Source organism: Hyla sarda, chromosome 4, assembly GCF_029499605.1.
Source record: "Hyla sarda isolate aHylSar1 chromosome 4, aHylSar1.hap1, whole genome shotgun sequence".
NCBI lineage: Eukaryota > Metazoa > Chordata > Amphibia > Anura > Hylidae > Hyla > Hyla sarda.
The window spans coordinates 83,870,842-83,896,648 of record NC_079192.1 but is presented as its reverse complement, the minus strand read 5'-3'; the positions used below and the strand labels follow the sequence as shown (position 1 = coordinate 83,896,648).

The following is a 25,807-nucleotide window of genomic DNA, read 5'->3' as shown; positions in this document are numbered from 1 at the left end:
TGTTGAGAGCTCTGCTTGTCCTCAGTGCACAGAGCCCTGCTTGTCCTCAGTGAACAGAGCCCTGTTTGTCCTCACTGCATAGAGCCCTGCTTTTCCTCACTGCACAGAGCCCTGCTTGTCCTCAGTGCATAGAGCCCTGCTTTTCCTCAGTCCACGGAGCCCTGCTTGTCCTCAATGTACAGAGCCCTGTTTATCCTCATTGAACAGAGCCCTGCATGTCCTCACTGCATAGAGCCCTGCTTGTCCTCAGTATACAGAGCCCTGCTTGTCCTCAGTGTTGAGAGCTCTGCTTGTCCTCAGTGCACAGAGCCCTGCTTGTCCTCAGTGAACAGAGCCCTGTTTGTCCTCACTGCATAGAGCCCTGCTTTTCCTCACTGCACAGAGTCCTGCTTGTCCTCAGTGTACAAAGCCCAGCTTGTCCTCAGTCCACGGAGCCCTGCTTGTCCTCAATGTACAGAGCCCTACTTGTCCTCAGTGTACAGAGCCTGCTTATCCTCAGTGCACATAGCCATACTTGTCCTCAGTGTACAGAGCCTGCTTGTCCTCAGTGCACAGAACCCTGCTTGTCCTCAGTGTACATAGTCCTGCTTGTCCTCAGTGTACAGAGCCCTGCTTGTCCTCCGTGTACAGAGCCATGCTTGTCCTCAGTGTAGAGAGCCCTGCTTGTCCTCAGTGCACAGAGCCCTGCTTGTCCTCAGTGAACAGAGCCCTTCTTGTCCTCAGTGAACAGAGCCTTGCTTGTCCTCAGTGCACAGAGCATTGCTTGTCCTCACTGCATAGAGCTCTGCTTGTTCTCAGTATACAGAGCCCTGCTTGTCCTCAGTGTAGAGAACCCTGCTTGTCCTCAGTGCACAGAGCCCTGCTTGTCCTCAGTGAACAGAGCCCTGTTTGTCCTCACTGCATAGAGCCCTGCTTTTCCTCACTGCACAGATCCATACTTGTCCTCAGTGCATAGAGCCCTGCTTTTCCTCACTGCACAGAGTCCTGCTTGTCCTCAGTATACAGAGCTCAGCTTGTCCTCAGTCCACAGAGCCCAGCTTGTCCTCAATGTACAGAGCACTACTTGTCCTCAGTGTACAGAGCCTGCTTATCCTCAGTGCACATAGCCATACTTGTCCTCAATGTACAGAGCCTGCTTATCCTCAGTGCACATAGCCCTGCTTGTCCTCAGTGTACAGAGCCCTGCTTGTCCTCAGTGCACAGAGCCCTGCTTGTCCTCAAAGCACAGAACCCTGCTTGTCCTCAGTGTGCAGAGCCCTGCTTGTCCTCTTGTCTACCCACACTTCCTTCATTTTGTCTCTGCACAGAGACACACAGGCAAGAGCTGCAGGTACAGCATTTTTCACCCATGTATATACCCACTCTTTAACCAATGTAGAATACAAATATACATATAATATTATTATCTACATTATTTAAAAGTTTTTGCAAATAAAAGTGTCCATTTAAGGTTACAATACTGCATATTTATTGAGTAGTGTGCATTAGGCTTAACGAGGTTTTCTGGAGCTTTTGTATTGATGACCAATCCACAGGCTAGGCCATCAAATGCTGATTGGCAAGGTGCAGACACTATACAATGAATGTCACAGGGCTTCCGGCACTGTGCACTCTATAGAGGGGGATGCAAAACAGCAGATGGTTAAGAGGGCTGCCGGGTGTAGGACATGCCATCAATCCAAGAGTCCTGGAAAATTGATTTAAGAAAATTTACGCCCAGAAGTATATTAATTCAGAAAGTTGCATATAGTTTCAGAAAATAGGAAATTGTGGGGAAAAAAATCACATTTGTTATTCTCATTTAATTCATCGGTGATATCATCCATTTATATCTATATTAATTGCAGTACAGTATTGGGTATATATTATGTCTGCGTGGCACCAATGGGTGGTTGATATGGAGGACATTTCTCAACAGAAACCTCATTTCCCCAGAGATACAATTGGAAGCAACTAATTATCAGCACACAGCATTGAGCCACACTTGACAGATAGTTTATATATACAGGAGCAGAAAGCAAGATTTAAAGAGACAAGTTTGAAAGGTCGGTGCTATGCTTGTGAATTAAGCAATGGAAGGGGTTGTGTCACCATCTCCTGTCTATGGGTCTTTGTGTGACAGCCATGAAGTGTCACTGAAATGTTGATCGTATTCAGGATTCTTCTGTGCACTGACAAAACAAGGGCTACCCCTTCTATCAATAGATGTCCAGTACAGGAGCAGAGATGAGTTATTCCTATCCACTCATCGTGGTGTCATGATGCTTATATTTAGGTGACTATTATTAGCAAATATATATATTTTTTCTAATTATTATCAGGTATTCTATATCTGTAAGTTGTGTCTGTGAATAGAGGAGAGAGGAATCAGCTAGGTGTTATAAATTACAGTATAATAATTAGAAGATATCATAACCAAGGCTGTCATAACCAAAATAACCAGTCTAATTCCTTTTTCAATTTTAAAGATTTGGGTAGAACTTTTATTATAAGAGAGTAGCAGAGATTAAAGGGGGTACTCCGGAGGAGATAAAAAAAAAACAATGTTTTTAGATCAGCTAGTGTTTGGAAGTCAAACATATATGTAAATGACTTCTGTTTAAAAATCTAAACCCTTCCAGTACTTATCAGCCGCTGAATGCTCCAAAGGAAATTGTGTAGTTTTTCCAAGTCTAACCACAGTGCTCTCTGCTGCCACCTCTGTCTATGTCAGGAACTGTCCAGAGTAGGAGCAAATCCCCATAGAAAACCTCTCCTGCTCCAGACAGTTCCTGACATGGACAGAGGTGTCAGCAGAGAGCACTGTGGTCAGACTGGAAAGAACTACACAACTTCCTCTGGAGAATACAGCAGCTTATGAGTACTTGAAGGACCAGTTGACTTAAGAACATTATGTTTCCTACAGAATATCCCTTTAACATGGAATTGCCATTTGAATTAACTTTTAATATGTCACATAGACATGTCAAAAGTTAAGATCGATTGGGGTCTCTTTTAGCACAAAGATCCTCTCCAACTGTTAGTTATAGCTGGATGAAATGTGCGGTAACATGATTCACTTCCTGGGCTGGCCTTATAGACTACAATGGTACATGTCTCCTAATCTTTCCTTTTGACATGATTGTAAGAAATGTGTCAAAAGTTCATTTAAATGGCTGTAACAGTTTTAAATCATCTCTAATTCATGGTGTAATTCATACTGGTATTATGACTATTATGCTTATTATTCTGTTGCTGTGACCTCATTGTGGCCCTTAGCAATTAGTAATGACATCATTGTCTATTAATCCAGCTCTATGACATCACTTCTACAACTGTGATCAAAATATGTGCTATGAGCCTAAAGTTTAAATGTAATGTAAATGTAGGAGTAATTTTAGCTCAAAATCTTCAACATGTTCAGTGCTGATATATTTTTGCGCTTACAGCGTTGTGCTGTGATTTTTGTGTATTTGCATCTGCTTTGCAGACATGGTGGAGTTCACCATTTCAGTTTTTGGGGCCTTTTTGTATGACTTCTGTGATGGATCATAACCCCTGTGATGTAATTACAGTATGTGCACTGTGACATTTTCTGTGTTTATTATTACCTATATTTATGACTTTACAGTGTTTGTTTATCTTTCTTTTGTAACATCATTTTTGTGTGTATTTATTATACTGTATTTTTACATCACTGTGTTGATTGTCTGTGTACTGTTTTAAGAATACCTGCATTGTGACTTCACTCTGTTTATCATACAAGATATACATACACGATATATACTGTACTTTTTACATTACTGTGTTGATTGTCTATGTAATGTGTTTATGATCCCTGCACTATATTATTTTTATCAGTACTATGACAACATTGTCTGTAAAATATCTAAAGTGTATGTCTTATAACTGTGCTCATAATGCCTGCACTGGGGCATCACTATGTATATTATCCTTGTATTGTGACATCACTGTTTTGCTTGTCTGTGTTATTACTATGTAATCCCTGCATTGTAACTTCACTGTTTATTATGTATGTACCAGCAGAGTACTGGGAGTTGCCAAATCTTCCTACCTAAACCTTATGGGAGAGAAATGGCAACAATAATGCTCTCATCCTCATATTCCAACTTTGTTTTCCGTCCTCATATCTTGTCCTCACATTCCCACCTCATATTCTGACCTCAAATCTTGTCCTCATATCCACCCTTTTATCCTGTCCTCATAGCCCAACCTCATATCCTGTCTTCATATCTTGACCTCATATGCTGACATTATTTCCCATCCTCATATTGGATCCTCATATTCTGACATCATATCCTGACCTCATGTCCCATTGTCATATCCCATCCTCATGTCACTGTCCCCCACAATAACTATTCTCTGCACCTGCCTGCCAGACAGTTGGAAGTATGCTTTAAATCCTGGGCAATCTCTGCAGCCTGAGAGTATCAGGATTAGGAGATGTACTGGAAGTCCCCTAGACTTGTATGGGACTTTAGACAAAACTCCCAACCTGACAAATGGGGTTGGGTTGCTTCTTTTATTTGAGAGAAAAAAAAAAAAAAAAAGGGCGATCTGCAAAATGAAAGAAGCAATCTGATTGGTTTCCTCTGCACAGGTTTGGATTAATCTCCCTCTTTTCAGTCTGGCCTTATTAAAAATCTAACACAACATGCAGTCATTTTTCTGTCCATGTAAACGATCATATAGATAAACTATCTGGGGGAGCTTCGATGCCTTTCCCCCTGGGGGGCCCGCCGGCGCCTGCCGTCCTGAGAGGTATGTCCAGTGCTATTCCATCTATTCTTCCTCTACCCCCCACTTACTCCATCTGCTAGTCCTCTCGTTCTCCCTTCTCCTCCCCCTCTCCTCTCCTCTCCTCTACTCTTTCTGTGCCTTTTCTCCTATACCAGTCTGTACACCATAACATGGAAAGTGCATTCCCTAGTTTCTCCATATATGTGGGATTGTTTTACGTAGATCGCCTAAATTGGTTTTCATGTTTATTCCCCTCTGCAGGGAGGCTTCATTGTTGCTCTCACACAGCAAGCCCTATGACCTGATATGTATGCTCTTACTGCATTATTTTGCCTTCCTGGTTGTGTATTGAAATATGCCTCTCCAGCCTTATTCCTATGTTACCTTTTGACATGATGTTGTATGTTGACCATTGTTTGGTAAAGCGTTAATAAAAATTTATTGTGGAAAAAAAAAAAACTAAAGGACATCTATTTTAGATACCTCCCTACTAGTAAATTATTCACTGTTTTAGCAGATGCAGCACCTATTGTAACAGATCTTTATTATGTAACATGTGTCACTGTTCACACCTGTGCTGACAAAAGTTAATTCAGTCAGCATGCTATCTTAAGTTTCTCTCAGTGGGGAAAATATACAGTATTTTTTGTCACCATCAAATAGTATAAAATGTATAAAAGTCAATTTTTTCTGATACAGCACTTTAATGGAGGTAAAGGATAATATTCTTGCTGCTTACAACTACCACAAGGGGCCGCATATGCACTAACTGCATACTGTGAAAGGAGTTGTCCAATTAAAAACAATTAACTGCCTACTGTTAAAGGAGTTGTCCAATTAAAAACAATTAACTGCATACTGTTAAAGGAGTTGTCCAATTAAAAACAATTAACTGCATACTGTTAAAGGAAAGCTGTCACCAGTGTCACCTGCACTAACCTGTCAGTACAGACAGGTAGTGCAGGTGTCACTGATGACAACGGTACTTACCTTGTCCCATTCTGTGCAGTCATTCGTCGGTAATCTTCTCTGGTATGTTTAGTTCCAGGCCATGCTTGGAGCATGGGCGGAGCTTAGTGACATCACCACTGCTGTTCTCTTGCAGCTGGACCCAGCAGAGAACAGCAGCGGTGACATCACTAAGCTCTGCCCATGCTCCAAGCCAGGCCCGGAGCTGAAGATACCGGAAAAGATTACTGAAGAACGACTGCACGGAATGGGACAAGGCAAGTACCATCGTCATCAGTGTCACATGCACTACCTGTCTGTACTGACAGGTTAGTGCAGGTGACACTGGTGACAGATTTCCTTTAAGGGTATGTTCACACGTACGTAGATTTGATGTTCTGTATTTTCTGCTGAAGATTTCAATGTAAACTAAATGACTAAGCACAGCTTCTAATCAGCAGTTACAAATTCTGCGCATCGAATCTGCGCAGGATTCTGTATGTGTAAACGTACCCTAAAGGAGTTGTCCAATAAAAAATTTTTTCCTTGAACAAAGGGTAAGGGATAGGTGTCTGACTGCTAGGACCCCTCATGATCTCCAGAACAGGGCTGTGGCTCTCAGAGAGTACACACTGCAGACAACAAATGCTCCATTAATTTTAATACATTTTCATTAATGGAAGATCCGAAGATACAGAGTACAGCACTTAGGCATCTCGGGCACTATCATAAAAATGAATGGAGCGCATGTGGTCTGCAGCACAAGCTCTCAGTGATGAGAAGGAAGCCAGGGGTTCATTTTTCACTGGACAACCCCTTTAATACACGGAGCTCAATATTACAGACAAACAAGCAAAATCAATAACCAGCAGGTTCCTCCTCTCAGGAAAATTATATAGGCAGAGAATACAATGAAAGTATGAGTGTAATGTGTAATCTTTCCTGTGGTGGTGCTATAGGGAAACTGATCACTTGCTACTAGGTAATAGTAAAGCAGTAGCTTACAGCTTATAGCTGAAGATACCAGCACAATGACACTTTTGATCTGTTTATTTTGAAGGGATCGCTCTAGTGAGAAGTCATGTGTATATTGTCTTAAAAAATAGTTAATTTAATGATTTAATGTGCTGAGGAATTCAGAATACTTTGCTTCTTTAATTCCTTGGCCTGACATGATGCGTTAGGAATCAAAATGGTGGAAGGGGGTATGTAGACTCCTAATCGCTCCATGTCGGGCCAAGTCTTTCCAGTTCATACATATCCTGACACCAGATTGTTGTGACAGGTACCTTTTACATGTGTCTTAAATATTTAAAAAAGCATACCTGTATTTGGCATAACCAGCCGGCCTCCTTGATGGCCAAAAATTCCACAAACTCTCATCTCGGGCTTGGATGAAATAGATGACAGGTTCTGAATATAGGGGGTTTTATTTCGGTTGTGTAGAGTATTGAAGCACCTATTGTTACCATGCGGAAAGGTCCCTGAAAGTGTCTTTCCATGAAAATCAGGCCTCTCAGTCACTCCAAGTGAGACCATAAAGGAACTTTGCACTTTCACCTTGATGTCTGCCAGAGGGTTAAATATTGAAGACTCAGTCATAATTTCTTTGTCCATAGGGTCCTGGAAACAAATCGGACCGCTGTATGTTCTGCTCACTGTTAAATCAGGTTGAAGAGAGGAGTTCAATAAAAGTGAGTTACCTGTAACACAAAGAATAGGCTCTGAGTCGGCAATACAATGATGATTATAGTAAAATGTATAGGTGGTGAAACAATAAAACCCAAGTCTTTTACAACAATGAATAAAACCTATTTAACTTTGCAAATTCCTAGAACAAGGATTTCTAATCTTAACCCATACTATTAAATCCTATGTGATAGAAGCCACCAAGGCATTAAGGGGATTATGGAGTGCTCATTTGTCTCTCAGTTAATGTCATTTTACAATGCACTTATACACCCAGCCATGTCTTCTCCATTATGGGGCCTCTTTCTATATTTGATACACGTCATGACTGCAGTATTATGCATGGGTGAAGCCAGTTTGCTACTTTGTTACAGAAGCTCAGGTTATTGTAATGTGACTTTTTGTCCGATGTGAGCCTGCCAAATATATTCATAATTCTGAAATAGTTTAATACTTTGCATTTTACATATTCAGCTAAGTTTCAGATAACATATTAAAGAGTTATTACAGGAGGATCTGTACCTTCTCCTCAGCTCCAGTGCCTGTTTTCTGAGCTTAGGCAATAACCAGGCACCATTTTGCTACACTTCATCTGTATAATAGGTGAACAGAATTACTCTCCTTATGTTTTGTGTCTAATATTTAAGAAGTAAGGTCATTAAAGGGTACTCTGCCCTTAGACATCTTATCCCCTATCCAAAAGATTGGGGATAAGATGCCCGATCACAGGGGTCCCGCCGATGATCCTGCCGCCATTCGTTTAGAGCCCCACTCGTGAAATCACAGCCACGCCCCCTCAATGCAAGTCTATGGACTCCCGTCGTCGTTCGTTTAGAGTGTCAGGTGTAGCACCGGAGACTTGTGACATCACAGCCGCGCCGCGCTCGTGACGTCACAAACCTCTGCCCCGCATCGCCAGTCATCCCGCACGGAGCAAACTTTGCTCCATGCCCCGGATGTCTGGGGTGCTGCAGCCGAGATCGCAGGGGACCCTGGGAACAAACATATTATCCCCTATCGTTTGAATAGGGCATAAGATGTCTGGGGTGGAGTACCCCTTTAATATAGAAGTATATTGAGATCAAGGAAATAGGAGAACACTAGTGCATGCAGAAGGCTTCAATAGAAAATACACAAGCATAGGTTTTTGCAAGTTTGGTTAAAGCCCCATACGTTTTTGAAGCAGAAAAGCTGTATGTGAACATTGACATTTAACCCACTGGCCAGGGCAATAACTGCATGGAGTTTGGATGTTCTCTCTGTGTTTGTATCAGTTTTTCCCCATGCTACAAATATATACTAAATTTAGATTGCTAGCCCCTGGTGGGGAACTTGGACTAATGTAATGATCTCTGTATGGTGCTGAGTAATACTATATGCCAATAGTAGAGTGGAAAAAATCTACATTAAGATTTGCCAAACTCTAATTCAATGAATTAGTTCTGTTAGTCCTGTTAAAGTCATTCCACTTTCAGAGTGTTCCGACTTCCTGGAGAGGTCTGGTTTGATAAAGTCAAGAGTCTTATTCCTGTTCTGTGAGGATTTGGATGACTCAGTCGCCAATTTTATAGATTTGGGCTCAGCAAATCTTACTGTACTGAACTCAGATCAGCAGTATTTTGGGGGAGATTTATCAAAACCTGTCCAGAGGAAAAGTTGCTGAGTTGCCCATAGCAGCCAATCAGATTGCTTATTTTATTTTTTACAGGCCTTTTCCAAAATTATAGAAGAGATCTGTTTGGTTGCTATGGGCAACTCAGTAACTTTGGCTCTGGACAAGTTTTGATAAATCTCCCCCTTTGTGTATTAAATATTGTCTTTTTTCATGTAGAATTACGGTACATACTCTATCTAGTTGTAGGAAAGGAAGATTGTCCTTTATACATTTTTGGCCACATTAAAATCATCACTCTAGTCTGTGCTCTTCGGTCAGCTGCTTTTAGTTGTCCCAAAGAGAAATTTTATTATTATTAATAATAATAATAATAATAATAATATATAGGGAGCTGGGTAAGGGGTACTACGATGGAAAACCATTTTTTTTTTTTTTTTTTTATTAAGAGGTGCCAGAAAGTTAAACAGATGTGTAAATTACTTCTGTAAATTTTTTTTTAATCCTTCCAGTACTTTACAACTTCATCTGTAGTGTACAGCAACTGATTAGTTATTTTCTGTCTGACCACAGTGCTCTCTGCTGACACCTCTGTGCTGAGCAGCAACAAGACAGAGAATCTATTCTGACCACAGCAAATGGATTGGGCAGTACTGTATTCAGAACTAACATCAGCCGTGTGTCACAGGTCCAGCTTATGTGTAATGCGTTCTAGATTCATTAGGTAAAACTGTCACAGAACCCATCTCCAGGGAACGAGAAAGCTACCAGTTACACAATAAGAAAAAGCCTATATTTTCATTTTTATCCTTTGCCTCAAGGCTTCCTGGAGCATAATGTTTTATTTATTCTTCTCCATTGCTAAAGAACACTGTGTAACAAGACTCTTCCCTCAATGAGCAAGAACTGTTCCCTATCTTTAAGTGGTGCTTTGCATCCCATGCATAATTCTCTTACATGGAAATCCAGAAAACAGCTGGCAGGGGAAAAAAAAGATCTAGGGGCCTCCTCCACCTTTTTAGAATATCTTGGGTTGAATTTAGGATAATGCCATCACACCTATAAACCACCTAAGAAGACAAAGAACATTTGAAACAGCAGACATTAAAGGAAAAGTATTCCGAACCTCCACCCTGATCCCTGTCATTTTTTTCGACTCCCCTCTGCTCTCACCATCTGCCATTCACAAACTTGTGATCATATGTTAGTGTCATTGATAAATCTTTTTGATCTCCGTCTGAGACATCAGTGAGTATTTCCTTGGCTCTTCATATGCTGCACAGGTAGAATACTGTTCGCATACTGTCAGAAGCGATAAAGGCAGCAGAACTTTTGTGAGTTCATTGTGCTTGGAGAGAGGATATTTCCAGCTATTTATTTAAAGGTTTATTTCTCAGACTAAAAATCTTATTTTAAAGGAGATTTATCAAAACTTGTTTAATGGAAAAATGGAGGAGGGGAAGATAGAAATTAAACCAACAGCTTCAATTTCAATTACATTTTAAAATGATAATGAAAACTGGGATGTAAATTTACCCCAGTTTCCATAAATATTTTTCTTTAACCCCTAAGGACACAGCCCCTTATGGACACAGAAAATTTTCATTTTTGTGTTTATTGGGGTACTACCGTGCTGACAACTTATCCCCTATCTAAAGATGGCCCCGTGTCATAGCTGGTCGGACCCGGCCTCTAACAATGGCCAGGACCCGTGGCTAACAGCGCGCGACATTGATCGCGGTGCCGTGCGCTATTAACCCTTTAGATGCGGCTTTCAAAGTTGAACGCCACATCTAAAATGAAAGTGAAACCATGCCGGTTAGCTCAGGGAGCTGTTCGGGATAGCCGCGGCGAAATCGCGGCATCCCGAACAGCTTACATGACAGCTGGAGGATCCCTACCTGTCCGATCGCCGAATGACTGCTCAGTGCCTGAGATCCAGGCATAAGCAGTCAAGCGGCAGAATCATTGATCACTGGTTTCTTATGAGAAACCAGTGATCAATGAAAAAAATCAGTGTGTGCAGTGTTCTAGGTCCCTATGGGAGCTATAACAATGCAAAAAAAAAGTGAAAAAAAAGTGAATAAAGATCGTTTAACCCCTCCCATATTAAAAGTTTGAATCACCCCCCTTTTCCGATAAAAAAAAAAAACTGTGTAAATAAAAATAAAGATAAACATATGTGGTATTGACGCGTGCAGAAATGTCCGATTTATAAAAATATATTATTAATTAAACTGCACGGTCAATGGCGTACACGCAAAAAAATTCCAAACATTTTTGGTCACTTTTTATATCATGAAAAAATTAATAAAAAGCGATTAATAAGTCCTATCAATGCAAAAATGGTACCACTAAAAACTTCACAAAAATCTGCAGCGAAATGGAAAAAAAAATCATTGTGTGACGAATGTAACTTTTGGGGGCTTCCGTTTCTACGCAGTAAATTTTTCGGTAAAAATGACACCTTCTCCTGTAGGTCCATACGATTAAAATGATTTTGTTGTGCCTCTGGAAAAAATCAGAACTACATGCACGAAAATTTATACGTTTAAAATTGTCATGTTCTGACCCCTATAACTCTTTTTTATTTTTCTGCGTATGGGGCGGTATGAGGGCTCATTTTTTGTGCCGTGATCTGATGTTTTTAGCGGTACTATTTTTGTATTGATTGGACTTTTTGATCACTTTTTATTCATTTTTTCATTATATAAAAAGCGACCAAAAATACGTTATTTTGGACTTTGGAGTTTTTTTGCGCGTACGCCATTGACTGTGCGGTTTAATTAATTATATATTTTTATAGTTCGGACATTTATGCTTGCGGCGATACCAGATATGTTTATATTTAATTTTATTTACATGGTGTGTTTTTTTTTATGGGAAAAGGGGGGTGATTTAAACTTTTATTAAGAAAGGGTTAAATGACATTTATTAACTTTTTTTTACACTTTTTTTTTGCAGTGTTATAGATTGCCAGCACTGTTCACTGCAAAGCCATAGCTTTGCAGTGATCAGTGTTATCGGCGGTCAATTGCTCAAGCCTGCCTCTCAGGCTTGGAGCAATCAATCGCCGATGGGACACACAGGAGGCAGGTAAGAGGACCTCTGCTCGTGTCCCAGCTGATCGGGACACCGCATTTTCACTGCGGTAGTCCCGATCAGCTCCGCTGAGCAGCCGGGCAGCTTTCGCTTTCGTTTTAGACGCAGCGTTCAACTTTGAACGCCGCGTCTAAAGGGTTAATAGCACGCGGCACCGCGATCCCTGCCGCGCGCTATTAGCCCCGGGTCCCAGCTTCAGATACATGCCGGGACCGACCCGATATGACGCGGGGTCACCGCGTGACCCCACGTTATATCGCGGGAGCCAGCCAAGGACGTAAATATACGTCCTTGGTCGTTAAGAGTTTAAAAACTCTTAATCTCTCCAGTACTTATCAGCTGCTGTATACTACAGAGGAATTTGTTTTCTTTTTGAATTTCTTTTCTGTCTGACCACAATGCTCTCTGCGGACACCTCTGTCCATGTCAGGAACTGTCCAGAGTAGGAGCAAATCCCCATAGCAAACCTCTACTGCTCTGGACAGTTCCTGGCATGGACAGAGGTTTCAGTGGTCAGACTGGAAAGAAATTCAAAATGAAAAGAACTTCCTCTTTAGTATACGGCAGCTGATAAGTACTGAAAGGATTAAGATTTTTAAATAGAAGTTATTTACAAATCTGTTTAACTTTCCAGTACCAGTTGATTTAAGAAAATAAAAAATTCCACCGGAGTACCTCTTTAAGCCTGAGAAAGTTTGTAATACCGAAATGTTGCTGGATATTTGAATATGATGCCTTGGATTTACTTTCTTCTAGAACTGATGTGGTCTAATTACAAAGCCAAACAACAAAGACATTTTTGAACTCAATATTTTTTAAAACCTAAAATGGCACATGTATCAGATTTCTTAGTAAATGTTTCTTTACATGATGTTTCTTTACATGATGTGGATTAATCCCCTGGTGGAAAACTTTTTTTTTTTTTTTTTAAATGAACTGGTGCCAGAAAGTTAAACAGATTTGTACTTTTTAGCAGCTATTTGCTACAGAGGAAAATCTTTATTTTTTTTATTTCTTTTTTGTGTTGTTCACAGTGCTCTCTGCTGACACCTGATGTCTGTATCAGGAACTGTCCAGAGCAGGAGAAAATCCCCATAGCAAACCTATACTGCTCTGGACAGTTCCTGACACGGACAGAGGTGTCAGCAGAGAGCACAGTGGAAAACACAAAAAAGAAATTCAAAAAGTAAAGAATTTCCTTTGTAGCATACAGCTGCTCAAAAGTACTAGAAGGATTAAGATTTTTTAATAGAAGTCATTTACAAATCTGTTTAACTTTTTTGCACCAGTTCATTAAAAAAAACAAAAAAAAGTTTTCCACCGGAGTATTCCTTTAACCCCTTAACGACGCAGGACGTATATTTACGTCCTGCGCCGGCTCCCGCAATATGAAGCGGGATCTCGCCGCGATCCTGCATCATATCGTTTCGGTCCCGGCGCTCATCAACGGCCGGGACCCGCGGCTAATACCACACATCGCCGATCGCGGCGATGTGCGGTATTAACCCTTTAGAAGCGGCGGTCAAAGCTGACTTCCGCTTCTAAAGTGAAACTGAAAGTATCCCGGCTGCTCAGTCGGGCTGTTCGGGACCGCCGCGTTGAAATCGCGGCGTCCCGAACAGCTGATCGGACACCGGGAGGGCCCTTACCTGCCTCCTCGGTGTCCGATCGACGAATGACTGCTCCGTGCCTGAGATCCAGGCAGGAGCAGTCAAGTGCCGATAATGCTGATCACAGGCGTGTTAATACACGCCAGTGATCAGCATAGGAGATCAGTGTGTGCAGTGTTATAGGTCCCTATGGGACCAATAACACTGCAAAAAAAATTTTAAAAAAAAAGTGTTAATAAAGGTCATTTAACCCCTTACCTAATAAAAGTTTGAATCACCCCCCTTTTCCCATAAAGAAAATAAAACAGTGTAAAAAAAATAAATAAATAAACATATGTGGTATTGCCGCATGCGTAAATGTCTGAACTATAAAAATATATCATTAATTAAACCGCACGTTCAATGGCGTACGCGCAAAAAAATTCCAAAGTCCAAAAAAGCATATTTTGGTCACTTTTTATACCATAAAAAAAATTTATAAAAAGTGATCAAAAAGTCAGATCAAAACAAAAATCATACCGATAAAAACTTCAGATCACGGCGCAAAAAATTAGTCCTCATACCGCCCTGTACGTGGAAAAATAAAAAAGTTATAGGGGTCAGAAGATGACATTTTTAAACGTATAAATTTTCCTGCATGTAGTTATGATTTTTTCCAGAAGTGCGACAAAATCAAACCTATATAAATAGGGTATCATTTTAACCGTATGGACCTACAGAATAATGATAAGGTGTAATTTTTACCGAAATATGCACTGCGTAGAAACAGAAGCCCCCAAAAGTTACAAAATGGCGTTTTTTTTTTCGATTTTGTCGCACAATGATTTTTTTTTTCTGTTTCGCCGTGCATTTTTGCGTAAAATGACTAATGTCACTGCAAAGTAGAATTGGCGACGCAAAAAATAAGCCATAATATGGATTTTTAGGTGGAAAATTTAAAGGGTTATGATTTTTAAAAGGTAAGGAGGAAAAAACGAAAGTGCAAAAATGGAAAAACCCTGAGTCCTTAAGGGGTTAAGGACAGAGCCATTTTTTGCAAATCTGACCACCTTCACTTTAGGCATTAATAACTCTGGGATGCTTTTACTTTACAATTTGATTCAGAGACAGTTTTTTCGTGACATATTCTACTTTAATATAGTGGTAAATTTTTGTCGATACTTGCATCATTTCTTGGTGAAAAATTCCAAGATTTCATGAATATTTAGAAAATTTAGCATTTTTCTAACTTTGAAACTCTCTGCTTATAAGGAAAATTAATTATATAATGATTCACATAAACAATATGTCTACTTTATGTTGGCATCATAAAGTTGATGATACGCCTAGCGCTCCGGGTCCCCGCTCCTCCCCGGAGCGCTCACGGCGTCTTTCTCCCTGCAGCGCCCCGGTCAGTCCCGCTGACCGGGAGCGCTGTACTGTCATGGCCGTCGGGGATGCGATTCGCACAGCGGGACGCGCCCGCTCGCGAATCGCATCCCAGGTCACTTACCCGTCCCGGTCCCCTGCTGTCTTGTGCTGGCGCGCGCGGCTCCGCTCTCTAGGGCGCGCGCGCGCCAGCTTAAAGGGCCAGTGCACCAATGATTGGTGCCTGGCCCAATTAGCTTAATTGGCTTCCATCTGCTCCCTGGCTATATCTGATCTCCTCCCTTGCACTCCCTTGCCGGATCTTGTTGCCTTGTGCCAGTGAAAGCGTTTAGTGTGTCCAAAGCCTGTGTACCTGAACTTCTGCTATCCATCCTGACTACGAACCTTGCCGCCTGCCCCCGACCTTCTGCTACGTCTGACCTTGCCTCTGCCTAGTCCTTCTGTCCCACGCCTTCTCAGCAGTCAGCGAGGTAGAGCCGTTGCTAGTGGATACGACCTGGTTGCTACTGCCGCAGCAAGACCATCCCGCTTTGCGGCGGGCTCTGGTGAACACCAGTAGCCTCTTAGAACCGGTCCACTAGCACGGTCCACGCCAATCCCTCGCTGACACAGAGGATCCACTACCTGGAAGCCGAATCGTGACAGTTGACATGTTGTTACTTTTTGAAGACATTAGAGGGCTTCAAAATTTAGCAGCAATTTTTCAAGTTTTCTCGAAAATTTAAAATCTTAATTTTTTTAGGTGCCAGTTCATTTTGAAGTGGATTTAAGGGGGCCTTTCTGTGAGAAATCCCCTATAAATGACCCCATTATTGAAACTGCACCCCTCAAAGTATTCAAAATTACATTCAGAAATTTTGTTAACCCTTTTGGTGTTTCACAGGAATAACAGTAAAGTGGAAGAGAAAACTCAAAATCTAAATTTTTTGCAGTAACATGTTCTTGTAGCACCATTTTTTTTTCATTTTTACAAGGGGTTTAAGCAAAAAAAGCCCCCCAAAATTGCATTTAGGTAGCCCCCATGGTGTCAGAACAGCAAAAACAACCCACATGGCTCACTATTTGGGAAACTACACCCTTCAAGGAATGTAACAAGGGGTATAGTGAGCCTTAACACTGCACAGATAATTGACAAATTATCATTAAAGTTGGACGTGAAAATGAAAAAATTTTATTCTTTTACAAAAATGCTGGTGTTACCCCAAATTTTTCATTTTCACAAGGGGGGTAATTGAAGAAAAAGCCCCCCCCAATTTTTAAATCCATTTCTTCTGAGTATGGAAATACCCCATTTGTGGATGTAAAGTGTTCTATGGACGGACAACAGGGCGCATAAGAGAAGAAGCGCCATTGGGCTTTTGGAGAGAGGATTTGGCTGGAATTCAAGTCGGGGGCCATGTGCGTTTACAAAGCCCCCAATGGTGCCAGAACAGTGGACCCCTCCACATGTGACCCCATTTTGGAAACTACACCCCTCATGGAATGTAATAAGGGGTGCAGTGAGCATTTACACCCCACTGGCGTTTGACAGGTTTTTAGAACATTGGGCTGTACAAATGAAAAATTACATTTCAGACACCTGTGGGGTGTAAATGCGCACTGCACCCCTTGTCACATTCCTTATGGGGTGTAGTTTCCGAAATGGGGTAACATGTTGGTGTTTTATTTTTTAGCATTTATGTCAAAACCTCTGGTATGATCAGCCACCCCTGTGCAAATCTCCAATTTAGGCCTCAAATGTACATGGGCTCTCTCACTCCTGAGCCATGTTGTCCGCCCTCAGAGCAATTTATGTCCACATATGGGGTATTTCCGTACTTGGGAGAAATTGAATTACTTATTTTGGGGGGCTTTTTCTCTATTTACCTCTTGTGAAAATGAAAAATGAAGGAAAAACCCAGCATGTTTGTGTAAAAAAAATATTTTTTAAAACGAACATGTTGGTGTAGCCCCAATTTTTTTTTTTTTTTTGAAGTGGTAAAAGGAAAAAAGGCCCCCCAAAATTTGTAACACAATTTCTCCAGAGTACGGAAATACCCCATATGTGGCCCTAAACTGTTGCTTTGAAATTCTACAGGGCTCTGGAATGAGAGAGCACCATGCACATTGAGGCCTAAATTAGTGATTTGCATAAGGGTGGCTGAGGCTATGTTTAGACAGAAGAATGTCCGCACGGAAAATTTCCATGCAGACATTCCACCGACAGCGAAGCACTGGCAAAACATGGCGGCGCTATAAGTGCTGGGAAGTGGACTGTTTCATAGACGGCAATGCATTTCTGTGTGGACTCCGCAGAAAGAATAGACATGTCTATGCTTACTGTAGACTCCAGGATTGGGATTTATGCTGTAGAAATATCTGCAGCAGATATTCTGCTGTGTGCACAAGAAAGCATCGGTGCTGGGCCGCAAAAGTTTGTTTGAGCTATCATCAAATTGACAGTCTTCACAAAAAAAAACGTAAGGTTCATTTCTGTGAGGACTGCGGGTTCAATTTGGATTCCTGTGTGACAATAAACCCTGAAATCAGTGGCTCATAACCATTCGGACTGGGGTTCAGGTGGCGTCACCTATATGGGGAGACAGGGAATTGTGTAAGGGACAGGGTCACTAGTATGGGGGACCTCTACTGGCATTGCCCTGCGGCTCCGCCTTTTGGGGGCTATCATCACTGGATGATGACGAGGAAGAGAAGGAAGAAATGTGGGGTATTTCTCTTCTTCCTCCCTCATTGGCGGTCTCGGTTGGAGGCAAGCGCATGGTGCATGCCTCAGAAACCGAAACACCTTTGCTGTATTTATATATAATGGGGGGGGGGGTGTACATGTGTAAATGTAGTGTTTTCACTTTATTTCAATGTGTAGTGTTGCTACTGTAGGCTTTTTTTTGCAGTACAGGTTTTGTTTTTTTTTGCACATTTTGGGGCGCTTTTGCGGTCCGTTCCACCAGTGACTGTTCTGTGCTGTGTGGCCGTACCGTACCCGGTGTACAGACTGCGCTGATTGCTGATCAGTGAATTGTTCAGGGTTTTTTTGTGGGTGTTTGTGGTCCCAGCCACCAGCAACTGTTCTGCGCTGTGTGGCCGAATAGCAAACTCCACCCCCCCCCCCCCCTTCCCTCCAAAGAAAAAGAAAAAATCCCTGTACCACAAAAAACTGCTGATCAATAATAAATCACTGATCAGCAATCAGCACAGTCCACACATGGGGTACCGTCCGAAACAAAGTGCAAAACAGCCGCTGGTGGCATGGACCACATACGCCCCCCCCCCAAAAAAAAAGTGCAAACAATTAAAAGTAAAACTGCTCCCAATAAAAAGCTAGGGGCAGGCAGCAGACCAGTGGACGCCAAAGTGTGGCCCTCCAGATGTTGCAAAACTACAACTACCAGCATGCCCTGACAGCTGTTGACCACAGTTTAGAGATCACTACACAGTGCTCTCCCAACTGTGGTCCTCCAGATGTTGCAAAACTACAACTCCCAGCATGCCCAGGCTATCAGGCATGCTGGGAGTTTTAGTTCTGCAACTACTAGAGGGCGAGGACTCAACCGCTACATCGCTACACCGCCGGGACTTCCACCCACCCGCCAGGACCTCCGTGCACCGCTGATCCCGCCGCACTCCCGCAGATCCCGTACACCCAATCGCTGCACGGGTAAATCAGATGGGGTCTCAGGGGTGCCAGGCAGAAGTGGTCTCCCGCCGGAAACACTGGGAGTCCAGCTGATTACCCGCGCAGCAGCACGGGAGCGTATATTTAATGAATGCCATATATATACGGCGGAATGTGCACAGGTATCACATCATCCGCCGTATATATATATATATATATATATATATATATATATATATATATATATGGCGTTCTGCAGAAAGGGGTTAAACTTGAAATTCCAATACATTTTGTGAAAGACCACTATGCCCTTCTATGAAAGTACAGGAAAAAAAACAAACTTTGGGATAGGTTCAGTAGGTGAAACAGGAGACCAAGGTCACAGTAAACCAACCTTGTCGGACAGTTTTGAAATTGAAAGTCTGAAAGCCTCCTGTCAGGGCAGACGAATCAATAACATCCACGCCATACTCGCTCTGGCTCCTTCGATACAACGTGATTCCCACCACCAGCACTGCCACCGCGATGATGGCAGCTCCCAGACCGGAGTACAGAGCAATGTCACTAGCATTCTCAGCGCCTGTACGGAGAGAAAGAAGAGGGGAGAAGAAAACAAGACAGATTACTTTAAGTTGTTCAGTGAAATCAATGCTGCTAAGGGACTATGTGGTCAAATAGCAGAAATAAACCATTACTAATGTGGGCTTTGTTCTGATCAAGAAAATACATGTGCTTCTTCATTGGAAACAACCATTGTTGACCAGACATGAAATTTAAAGAGGTGGTGTAAAAAAAAGTGGGATATCTTTTGAAAGTTTTCTCTTCAGTTCTATACATGTTTAGCTTCTTCATTCTTGAATATCCTTGACAGTGGTTTCTAAACTGTGGACCTCAGGATGTTGCAAAACTACAACATCCAGCATGCCTGGCCAGCCGTTGGCTGTCCAGGCATGCTGGAAGTTGTAGTTTTGCAACATCCTGAGATCCACAGTTTGGAAACCACTTATGTATGGCATCCATTTGTACGGTGTCCATTTTAGGACATCGTCAGTCCTCAGCTGTTATTCTGTCCTCCGTCAGGTGAAACGGCGTCCCGCCTCCTCCCTCGGGCCAATCCCCGTCAGGCGTCAGCCGCAACTCCTTTCTCCCTCCTTTGTCATCCTAAAGTCTCTCATCCGAAACTCCGTCATCTCTCAGATGAAAAACTTTCCTGCCGTGTAGCAGAGTCGAGTCAGAGTGTCGGCTCTCTGCTATACGGGTTCTGCTGTACACGCTATTCAATGTCGGCTCTGCTATACAGACTCTGTAGCACATGTAGTGTCTGTAGTATGCACGTGCAAGTTTCACAGTTTCGACTCTGCTATACATGCTGTGCAGCGTTGGCTCGGCTATGCGGCAGGAAGTTGCGTCTGAGGAAGAATCATCTGACGCATGACGGCGTTTTGAACGAGGGAGTTTCGGATGAGGGAGGATGGAGTTGTGGCTGAAGGAGAATGGTGATTGGTGTGAGGGAGGAGGCGGGATGCTGTTTCACCTGACGGAGGACAGAGTTGCGGCTGACGACTGACGGCGATTGGTCCGAGGGAGGAGGCGGGACGCCGTTTTACCTGATGGAGGACGGAGTTATGGCTGACGACTGACGATGTCCTAAAATGGACACCGTACATTTGAAAAGTTTCCCCCTGCTGCCGTTTTTTTTACCACTTCTGCGTGTATTACAAATAAGGGACATAATTGTCAAGTCTTAGACTATGTGTTGAATTTGCTAAAATTTCCATCACTATTTTGTTTAGAACATTGATGATAAGCCACATCAGGCACAACCAGATGTAGTTATGCCAGTTTCTTTATGTATCAGGCTAAAAAAAACACACTTTCCACAAAAATTTCCTACTGATGTGCAAATAAGCTGTATAACAATAAATCATTATTAGTGTATTGTCAGAGATTAGCTCAGTAAAGATGGGCAAACAGCATTAAAAACACCGGTCAGAGGCAGTGGCATGGCTCAAATGTAAGGCTTTTCGTGCAGTTTATTGTCCGAGAACAATATACAGCCATAGTTACATTGGCATGAGACAAAAGAAAACTGCTTGTCCACCACTAACTAAACACTTTTAGTGGCCTTCATTATACAAGTGGCTTACTACTTGCCACTCTACAAAACAAATTTTTAAGGCGTTACGGTACCTCACACCGATGGTACTTGTTACAAAGTCTGCTTTTTGAAGATGCCTTCTAGAGTACAGCTCCCATCTGAGGGTCAGCTTCCTCTCAGCCTTAATAACAGACTACTTTCAGGTCACTTTAACACTCAGTAACCAGCTGTATTCAGCACCTGTGCTGATTGGGGATTGTCTGAAAACCTGGCATGGAACAGAAAGTGAAATGAAAGACCCTACTGCCTATCCTGCCTTTTATTCCATAAAAAAATACTTTCAAAGATTAGACTACGGAAAGTCCCTAAATTTTTCTAGAGATTTATCTCTTTACTGAATTTTTTATCTCTCATTCAGCTTTCCCTGGATGAGATATGCGCCTCCTGAAACCTGGTTGCTACATAGGAAAGATACCGTGGGAAAATATAGTGATCCCGACAGTATATTTACTCATCATTATTATATCTAGTTCTAGGAAAATGGATAACATCAAATAAAACTTCCACTTAGGAAATGTTCTCGAATAGGAAATCTGCTTACTGAAGGGGAAGGGGCATATGTACCTGAAATCAGGATTCAGCTTTCCAACTAAAAAAGGGCCAAAACAATGACTGCACTTATAATGGACACAGTCATTATAAATAAATAAATAAATAAATAAATAAATAAATAAAATGATACGTCCTAGAGATATATAGAGATATATCAAAAGTTTTGATCAATTGGGATCGATTTGACCGCTCACACCTCAACGGATCAGTAAAATGAGCCAGGAAAGTAGCACACTTCTCTGCCCGATCTGTGCCTATGTGAGTGAGATTGTACCATACACTCAAATTATGAGACATCTTGGTTACATGACACAGAGTTGGGAGAGAGCACTCGTAAACACAAGTAAATAAACGTTAAATCTCAGGATAGCCCCTCTAATGTTTAACAACTTTAAAGGATTTTTTTTGATAAATGTTTTGTCTGAACATTTACCTTTAACACGTCATATCAGAAGAAAGCATTGAAGGGGTTAATGCGCTTACTGATTGCCAAGAGAGTCTATGTTGCTTTCTGGTTAAGAATTGATTAAGTAGTAAAGGATTTTTTTCCAAAAATGACACTAATAACCTATTCACAGAATACATGATGAGTGTCTCATTGGGGGGATCTGACTGCTGAGACCGCCAGCAATCACCAAATACAGCGCTTGGCTATCTTTGTATAGCCGTTAGTTGAATACAGCTGCAGCACATGTCTGACTGCTGCTTTATTCAAAAAGGGGGGTACAATGATTGAACCCCCACTGATGAGACACTTGTGCAGTTATGTGATAATAGTTTGGGGCCAGTCACATTTTATTTTATTTTTTGCAATATTATAGTTTGTTTTTCTGAGTTTCTGAGGACAAAAAAAATAAAAAAAGCAACAGACAAAAACCCTACACTCTTAGTACGGTAAATCAAGGCCATTGTCTTTTGTCATATTTTTTGTGTGTTACTTCATGGCTTCATGTCTTGATACAGTGCAGCACCCCATTATATATATATATATATATATATATATATATGTGTATATATATATATATATATATATATATATATATATATATTTGATCTGAGCCCCCCCTCTTTCTTGTTCTTTCCTCCAGAATGAGAGGTTATCTTCATAGCCAGTCAATTTTTTTGTATAAAGTCAAGTATTTAAGCGATCAGCTGATCCGGGCACAGCACTGAGTTAGCATCTCCTCCATCACCATTGAATGCGGGCGGAAGGATTAATTATTTCAAGTTTGCTTTTAAAAAATTACCTTGATGAATGCCCGCTGGGTCTTTTTACAAACCTCTTATAAGACACAGTAGGATATAACATTTGAACTGCCTTAACTTAAAAATATGTTAAATTACATTAACTCCAACAATATAGATACAGCTACAAAGCTAAATGTTAACTATCACTAGAGCTATGAAATTGTAACAAATGCATAATTCTTTAATATGTAATTATAGGCAACTTCATATAACCTTGCATCAATTCTTTTATAAACCCGCAATGACTTATTGTACATCAGTGGTGGATTTTCCTTAGTTCATATGGTGTTTTTGTCTCTGTTTTACTGGTTCTGTTATAGTACATTTAAGTTAGATGTATGTAAAAATGTAGTTAAAAAAATGTATATGTTATGGTCTAATTTTTTTTAATAATGTATGACAATGGGGAAAGGATAAAATACAGCTGGATACATGTTTATCATCTGTTAATATGTCTCCCATATATGTTAAATGGAAACAAAATTGCAGTGGGAAAGCACCCTTACGGTCAGGGGGCCTTAAGATATATATATATATATATATATATATATATATATATATATATATTATTATTATTATTATTATTTTTATTTTTTTTATCATCCACATTAAAGAGTACCTGAAGACATTTGCTATTAATTTGCTGCTAAAATTTTCAACCTTAATATGTTTTTAATTTGATTGAAAAAAAAACGCACACAAGTAAAACAATCTGAGTTAGTTTAGAAAATATGGTTTGATGACAGTTACTCTTTAAATCTTTAAGGAGCCAGGGCGTACGGGTACGCCCTGGCTCCTTGGTACTTAAGGACCTAGGGAGTACCTGTACCGGGGACCGGACCAGGATGCCTGCATACATTTTATACCTAAATTGGTGATTTGCACAGGAGTGGCTGATTTTACAGCTGTTCTAACGTAAACGCAAGAAAAAATACCCACGTTTGACCCCATTTTGGAAACTACACCCCTCACAGAACGTAACAAGGGGTATAGTGAGCCTGAACACCCCACAGGTGTTTGACAAATTTTCCCTAAAGTTGAATGGGAAAATGAAAAAAATATATTTTTTAACTAAAAAGTTGGTGTTACCCAAAATTTTTCACAAGGGAAAATAGGAAAAAAGCCCCCCAAAATTTGTAACACCATTTCTTCTGAGTAAAAACATACCCCATACGTGGATGTAAAGGACAATTGAAGGACACGTGTGTTTACAAAGCCCCCATGGTGCCAAAACAATGCACCCCCCCCCCAACATGTGACCCCATTTTGGAAAGTACACCCCTTACAGAATGTAATAAGGGGTGCAGTGAGCATTTACACCCCACAGGTGGCTGACAGATTTTTGGAACAGCGGTCCGTGAAAATGTTCCAAAGATCTGTCAAACACCAGTGGGGTGTAAATGCTCACTGCACCCCTTATTAAATTATGTGAGGGGTGTAGTTTCCAAAATGGGGTCACATGTGGGGGGGGGTCAACTGTTCTGGCACCATGGGGGGCTTTGTAAATGCACCTGGCCCTCGACTTCCATTTCAAACAAATTCTCTCCAAAATCTCAATGGCACTCCTTCTCTCCTGAGCATTGTAGTTTTTTTTTTCATTTATACATCCAACTTTACCGAAAAGTCGTCAAACAAATGTGGGGTGTTAAGGCTCACTGTACCCCTTGTTATGTTCCTTGAGGGGTGTAGTTTCCAAAATAGTATGCCAAATGGGGTGTTTTTTGCTGTCATGGCACCTTAGGGGCTTCCTAAATGCGCCATGCCCCTCACAAACCTTTTCAGTAAAATTCTCTCTCCAAAAGCCAAATGTGACTCCTTCTCTTCTGAGCATTGTAGTGCGCCAGAGCACATGACATCCACATATGGGGTATTTCCATACTCAGAAGAAATGGGGTTACAAATTTTGGGGGGCTTTTTCTTCTATTACCTCTTGTAAAAATTGGAAATTTGTGGGGGAAAAAATGCATTTTAATGAAAAAATAATCATTTTCATTTTCATGCTGTTATGGCACCATAGGGGCTTCCTAAATGTGACATGCCCCCCAAAAACAATTTCAGAGCAAAATTCACTCTTCAAAATCCCCTTCCCTTCTGAGCCCTCTAGTGCACCCACAGAACACTTTACGTTCACATATGAGGTTTCCTCACTCGAGAGAAATTGGGTTACAATTTTTCTTTTTTTTACTCCTAGTAAAAAAATTTAAACTGGGATCTACAAAAACATGCGAGTGTAAAAAATGAAGATTTTGAATTTTCTCCTTCACTTTGCTGCTATTCCTGTGAAACACCTAAATGGTTAACAAACTTTCTGAATGTCATTTTGAATGTTTTGAGGGGTGCAGTTTTTATAATGGGGTAATTTATGGGGTATTTCTAATATGAAGGCCCCTTAAATCCACTTCAAGACTGAACTGGTCCCTGAAAAATTCCGATTTAGAAAATTTTGTGAAAAATTGGAAAATTGCTGCTGAACTTTGAAGCCCTCTGATGTCTTCCAAAAGTAAAAACATGTCAACATAATGATGCAAACATAAAGTAGACATATTGTATTTGGGAATCGAAATATAATGTATTTAGAATGTCTATTTGCCTTACAAGCAGAGAGCTTCAATTTACAAAAATGCTAAAAATGTAAATTTTTCATCAAAAAATTATGCGAGTATTGACAAACATTTACATAATGTTAAAGCAGAATATGTCACGGAATCAAATTCATAAGTAAATGCATCCCAGAGTTATTAATGCTTAAAGGGGTTCTCCAGTGGAAAACTTTTTTTTAATCAACTGGTGCCAGAAAGTTAAACAGATTTGTAAATTACTTCTATTAAAAAGTCTTAATCCTTCCAGTACTTATTAGCTGCTGAATACTTCAAGGGAAAATTATTATTTTTTTGGACCACAGTGCTTTCGGCTAACATGAAGACCACAGTGCTCTCTGCTGACACCCCTGTCCATTTTAAGAACTGTGCTGAGTAGGAGAAAATCCCCATAGAAAACATCTGCTGCTCTGTACAGTTCCTAAAATGGACATTTGCCACTGGAGTACCCCTTTAAAGTGACAGTGGTCAGATGTGCAAAAAATGCTCAGGTCCTTAAGGTGAAAATGGGCTGGGTCCTTAAGGGGTTAAGTATTAGGTAAACCTACAGGTTCAGGTGAGTTTTCAGGA

The 25,807-nt window shown here is 41.1% G+C and overlaps 1 protein-coding gene and 1 long non-coding RNA gene across 7 annotated transcripts in view; one reads left to right on the top strand and one right to left on the bottom strand.

The window, feature by feature from the left end:
- UNC5D (unc-5 netrin receptor D) overlaps nucleotides 1-25,807 on the bottom strand; it is a 670,113-nt gene that overhangs the window by 135,950 nt on the left and 508,356 nt on the right. For all 5 annotated transcript variants that reach the window (XR_008892301.1, XM_056571520.1, XM_056571523.1 and 2 more), the window contains 2 exons: nucleotides 19,077-19,262; nucleotides 7,014-7,391 (listed from right to left, as the gene is read on the bottom strand). Coding sequence is in view for 4 of the 5 variants with exons in the window: in XM_056571520.1 (XP_056427495.1) it covers nucleotides 7,014-7,391; nucleotides 19,077-19,262 (564 nt within the window). In the remaining variant the exon portion in view is untranslated. The remainder of the gene's footprint in view (nucleotides 1-7,013; nucleotides 7,392-19,076; nucleotides 19,263-25,807) is intronic.
- LOC130368157 (uncharacterized) overlaps nucleotides 1-25,807 on the top strand; it is a 49,816-nt gene that overhangs the window by 9,745 nt on the left and 14,264 nt on the right. The window contains exons 3-4 of one of the 2 annotated variants that reach the window (XR_008892302.1): nucleotides 7,308-7,382; nucleotides 9,563-10,219. This is a non-coding gene — a long non-coding RNA (uncharacterized LOC130368157). Of the gene's footprint in view, nucleotides 1-7,307; nucleotides 7,383-9,562; nucleotides 10,220-25,807 lie in introns of those variants that run through there. The other variant, XR_008892303.1, reaches the window with a different exon arrangement.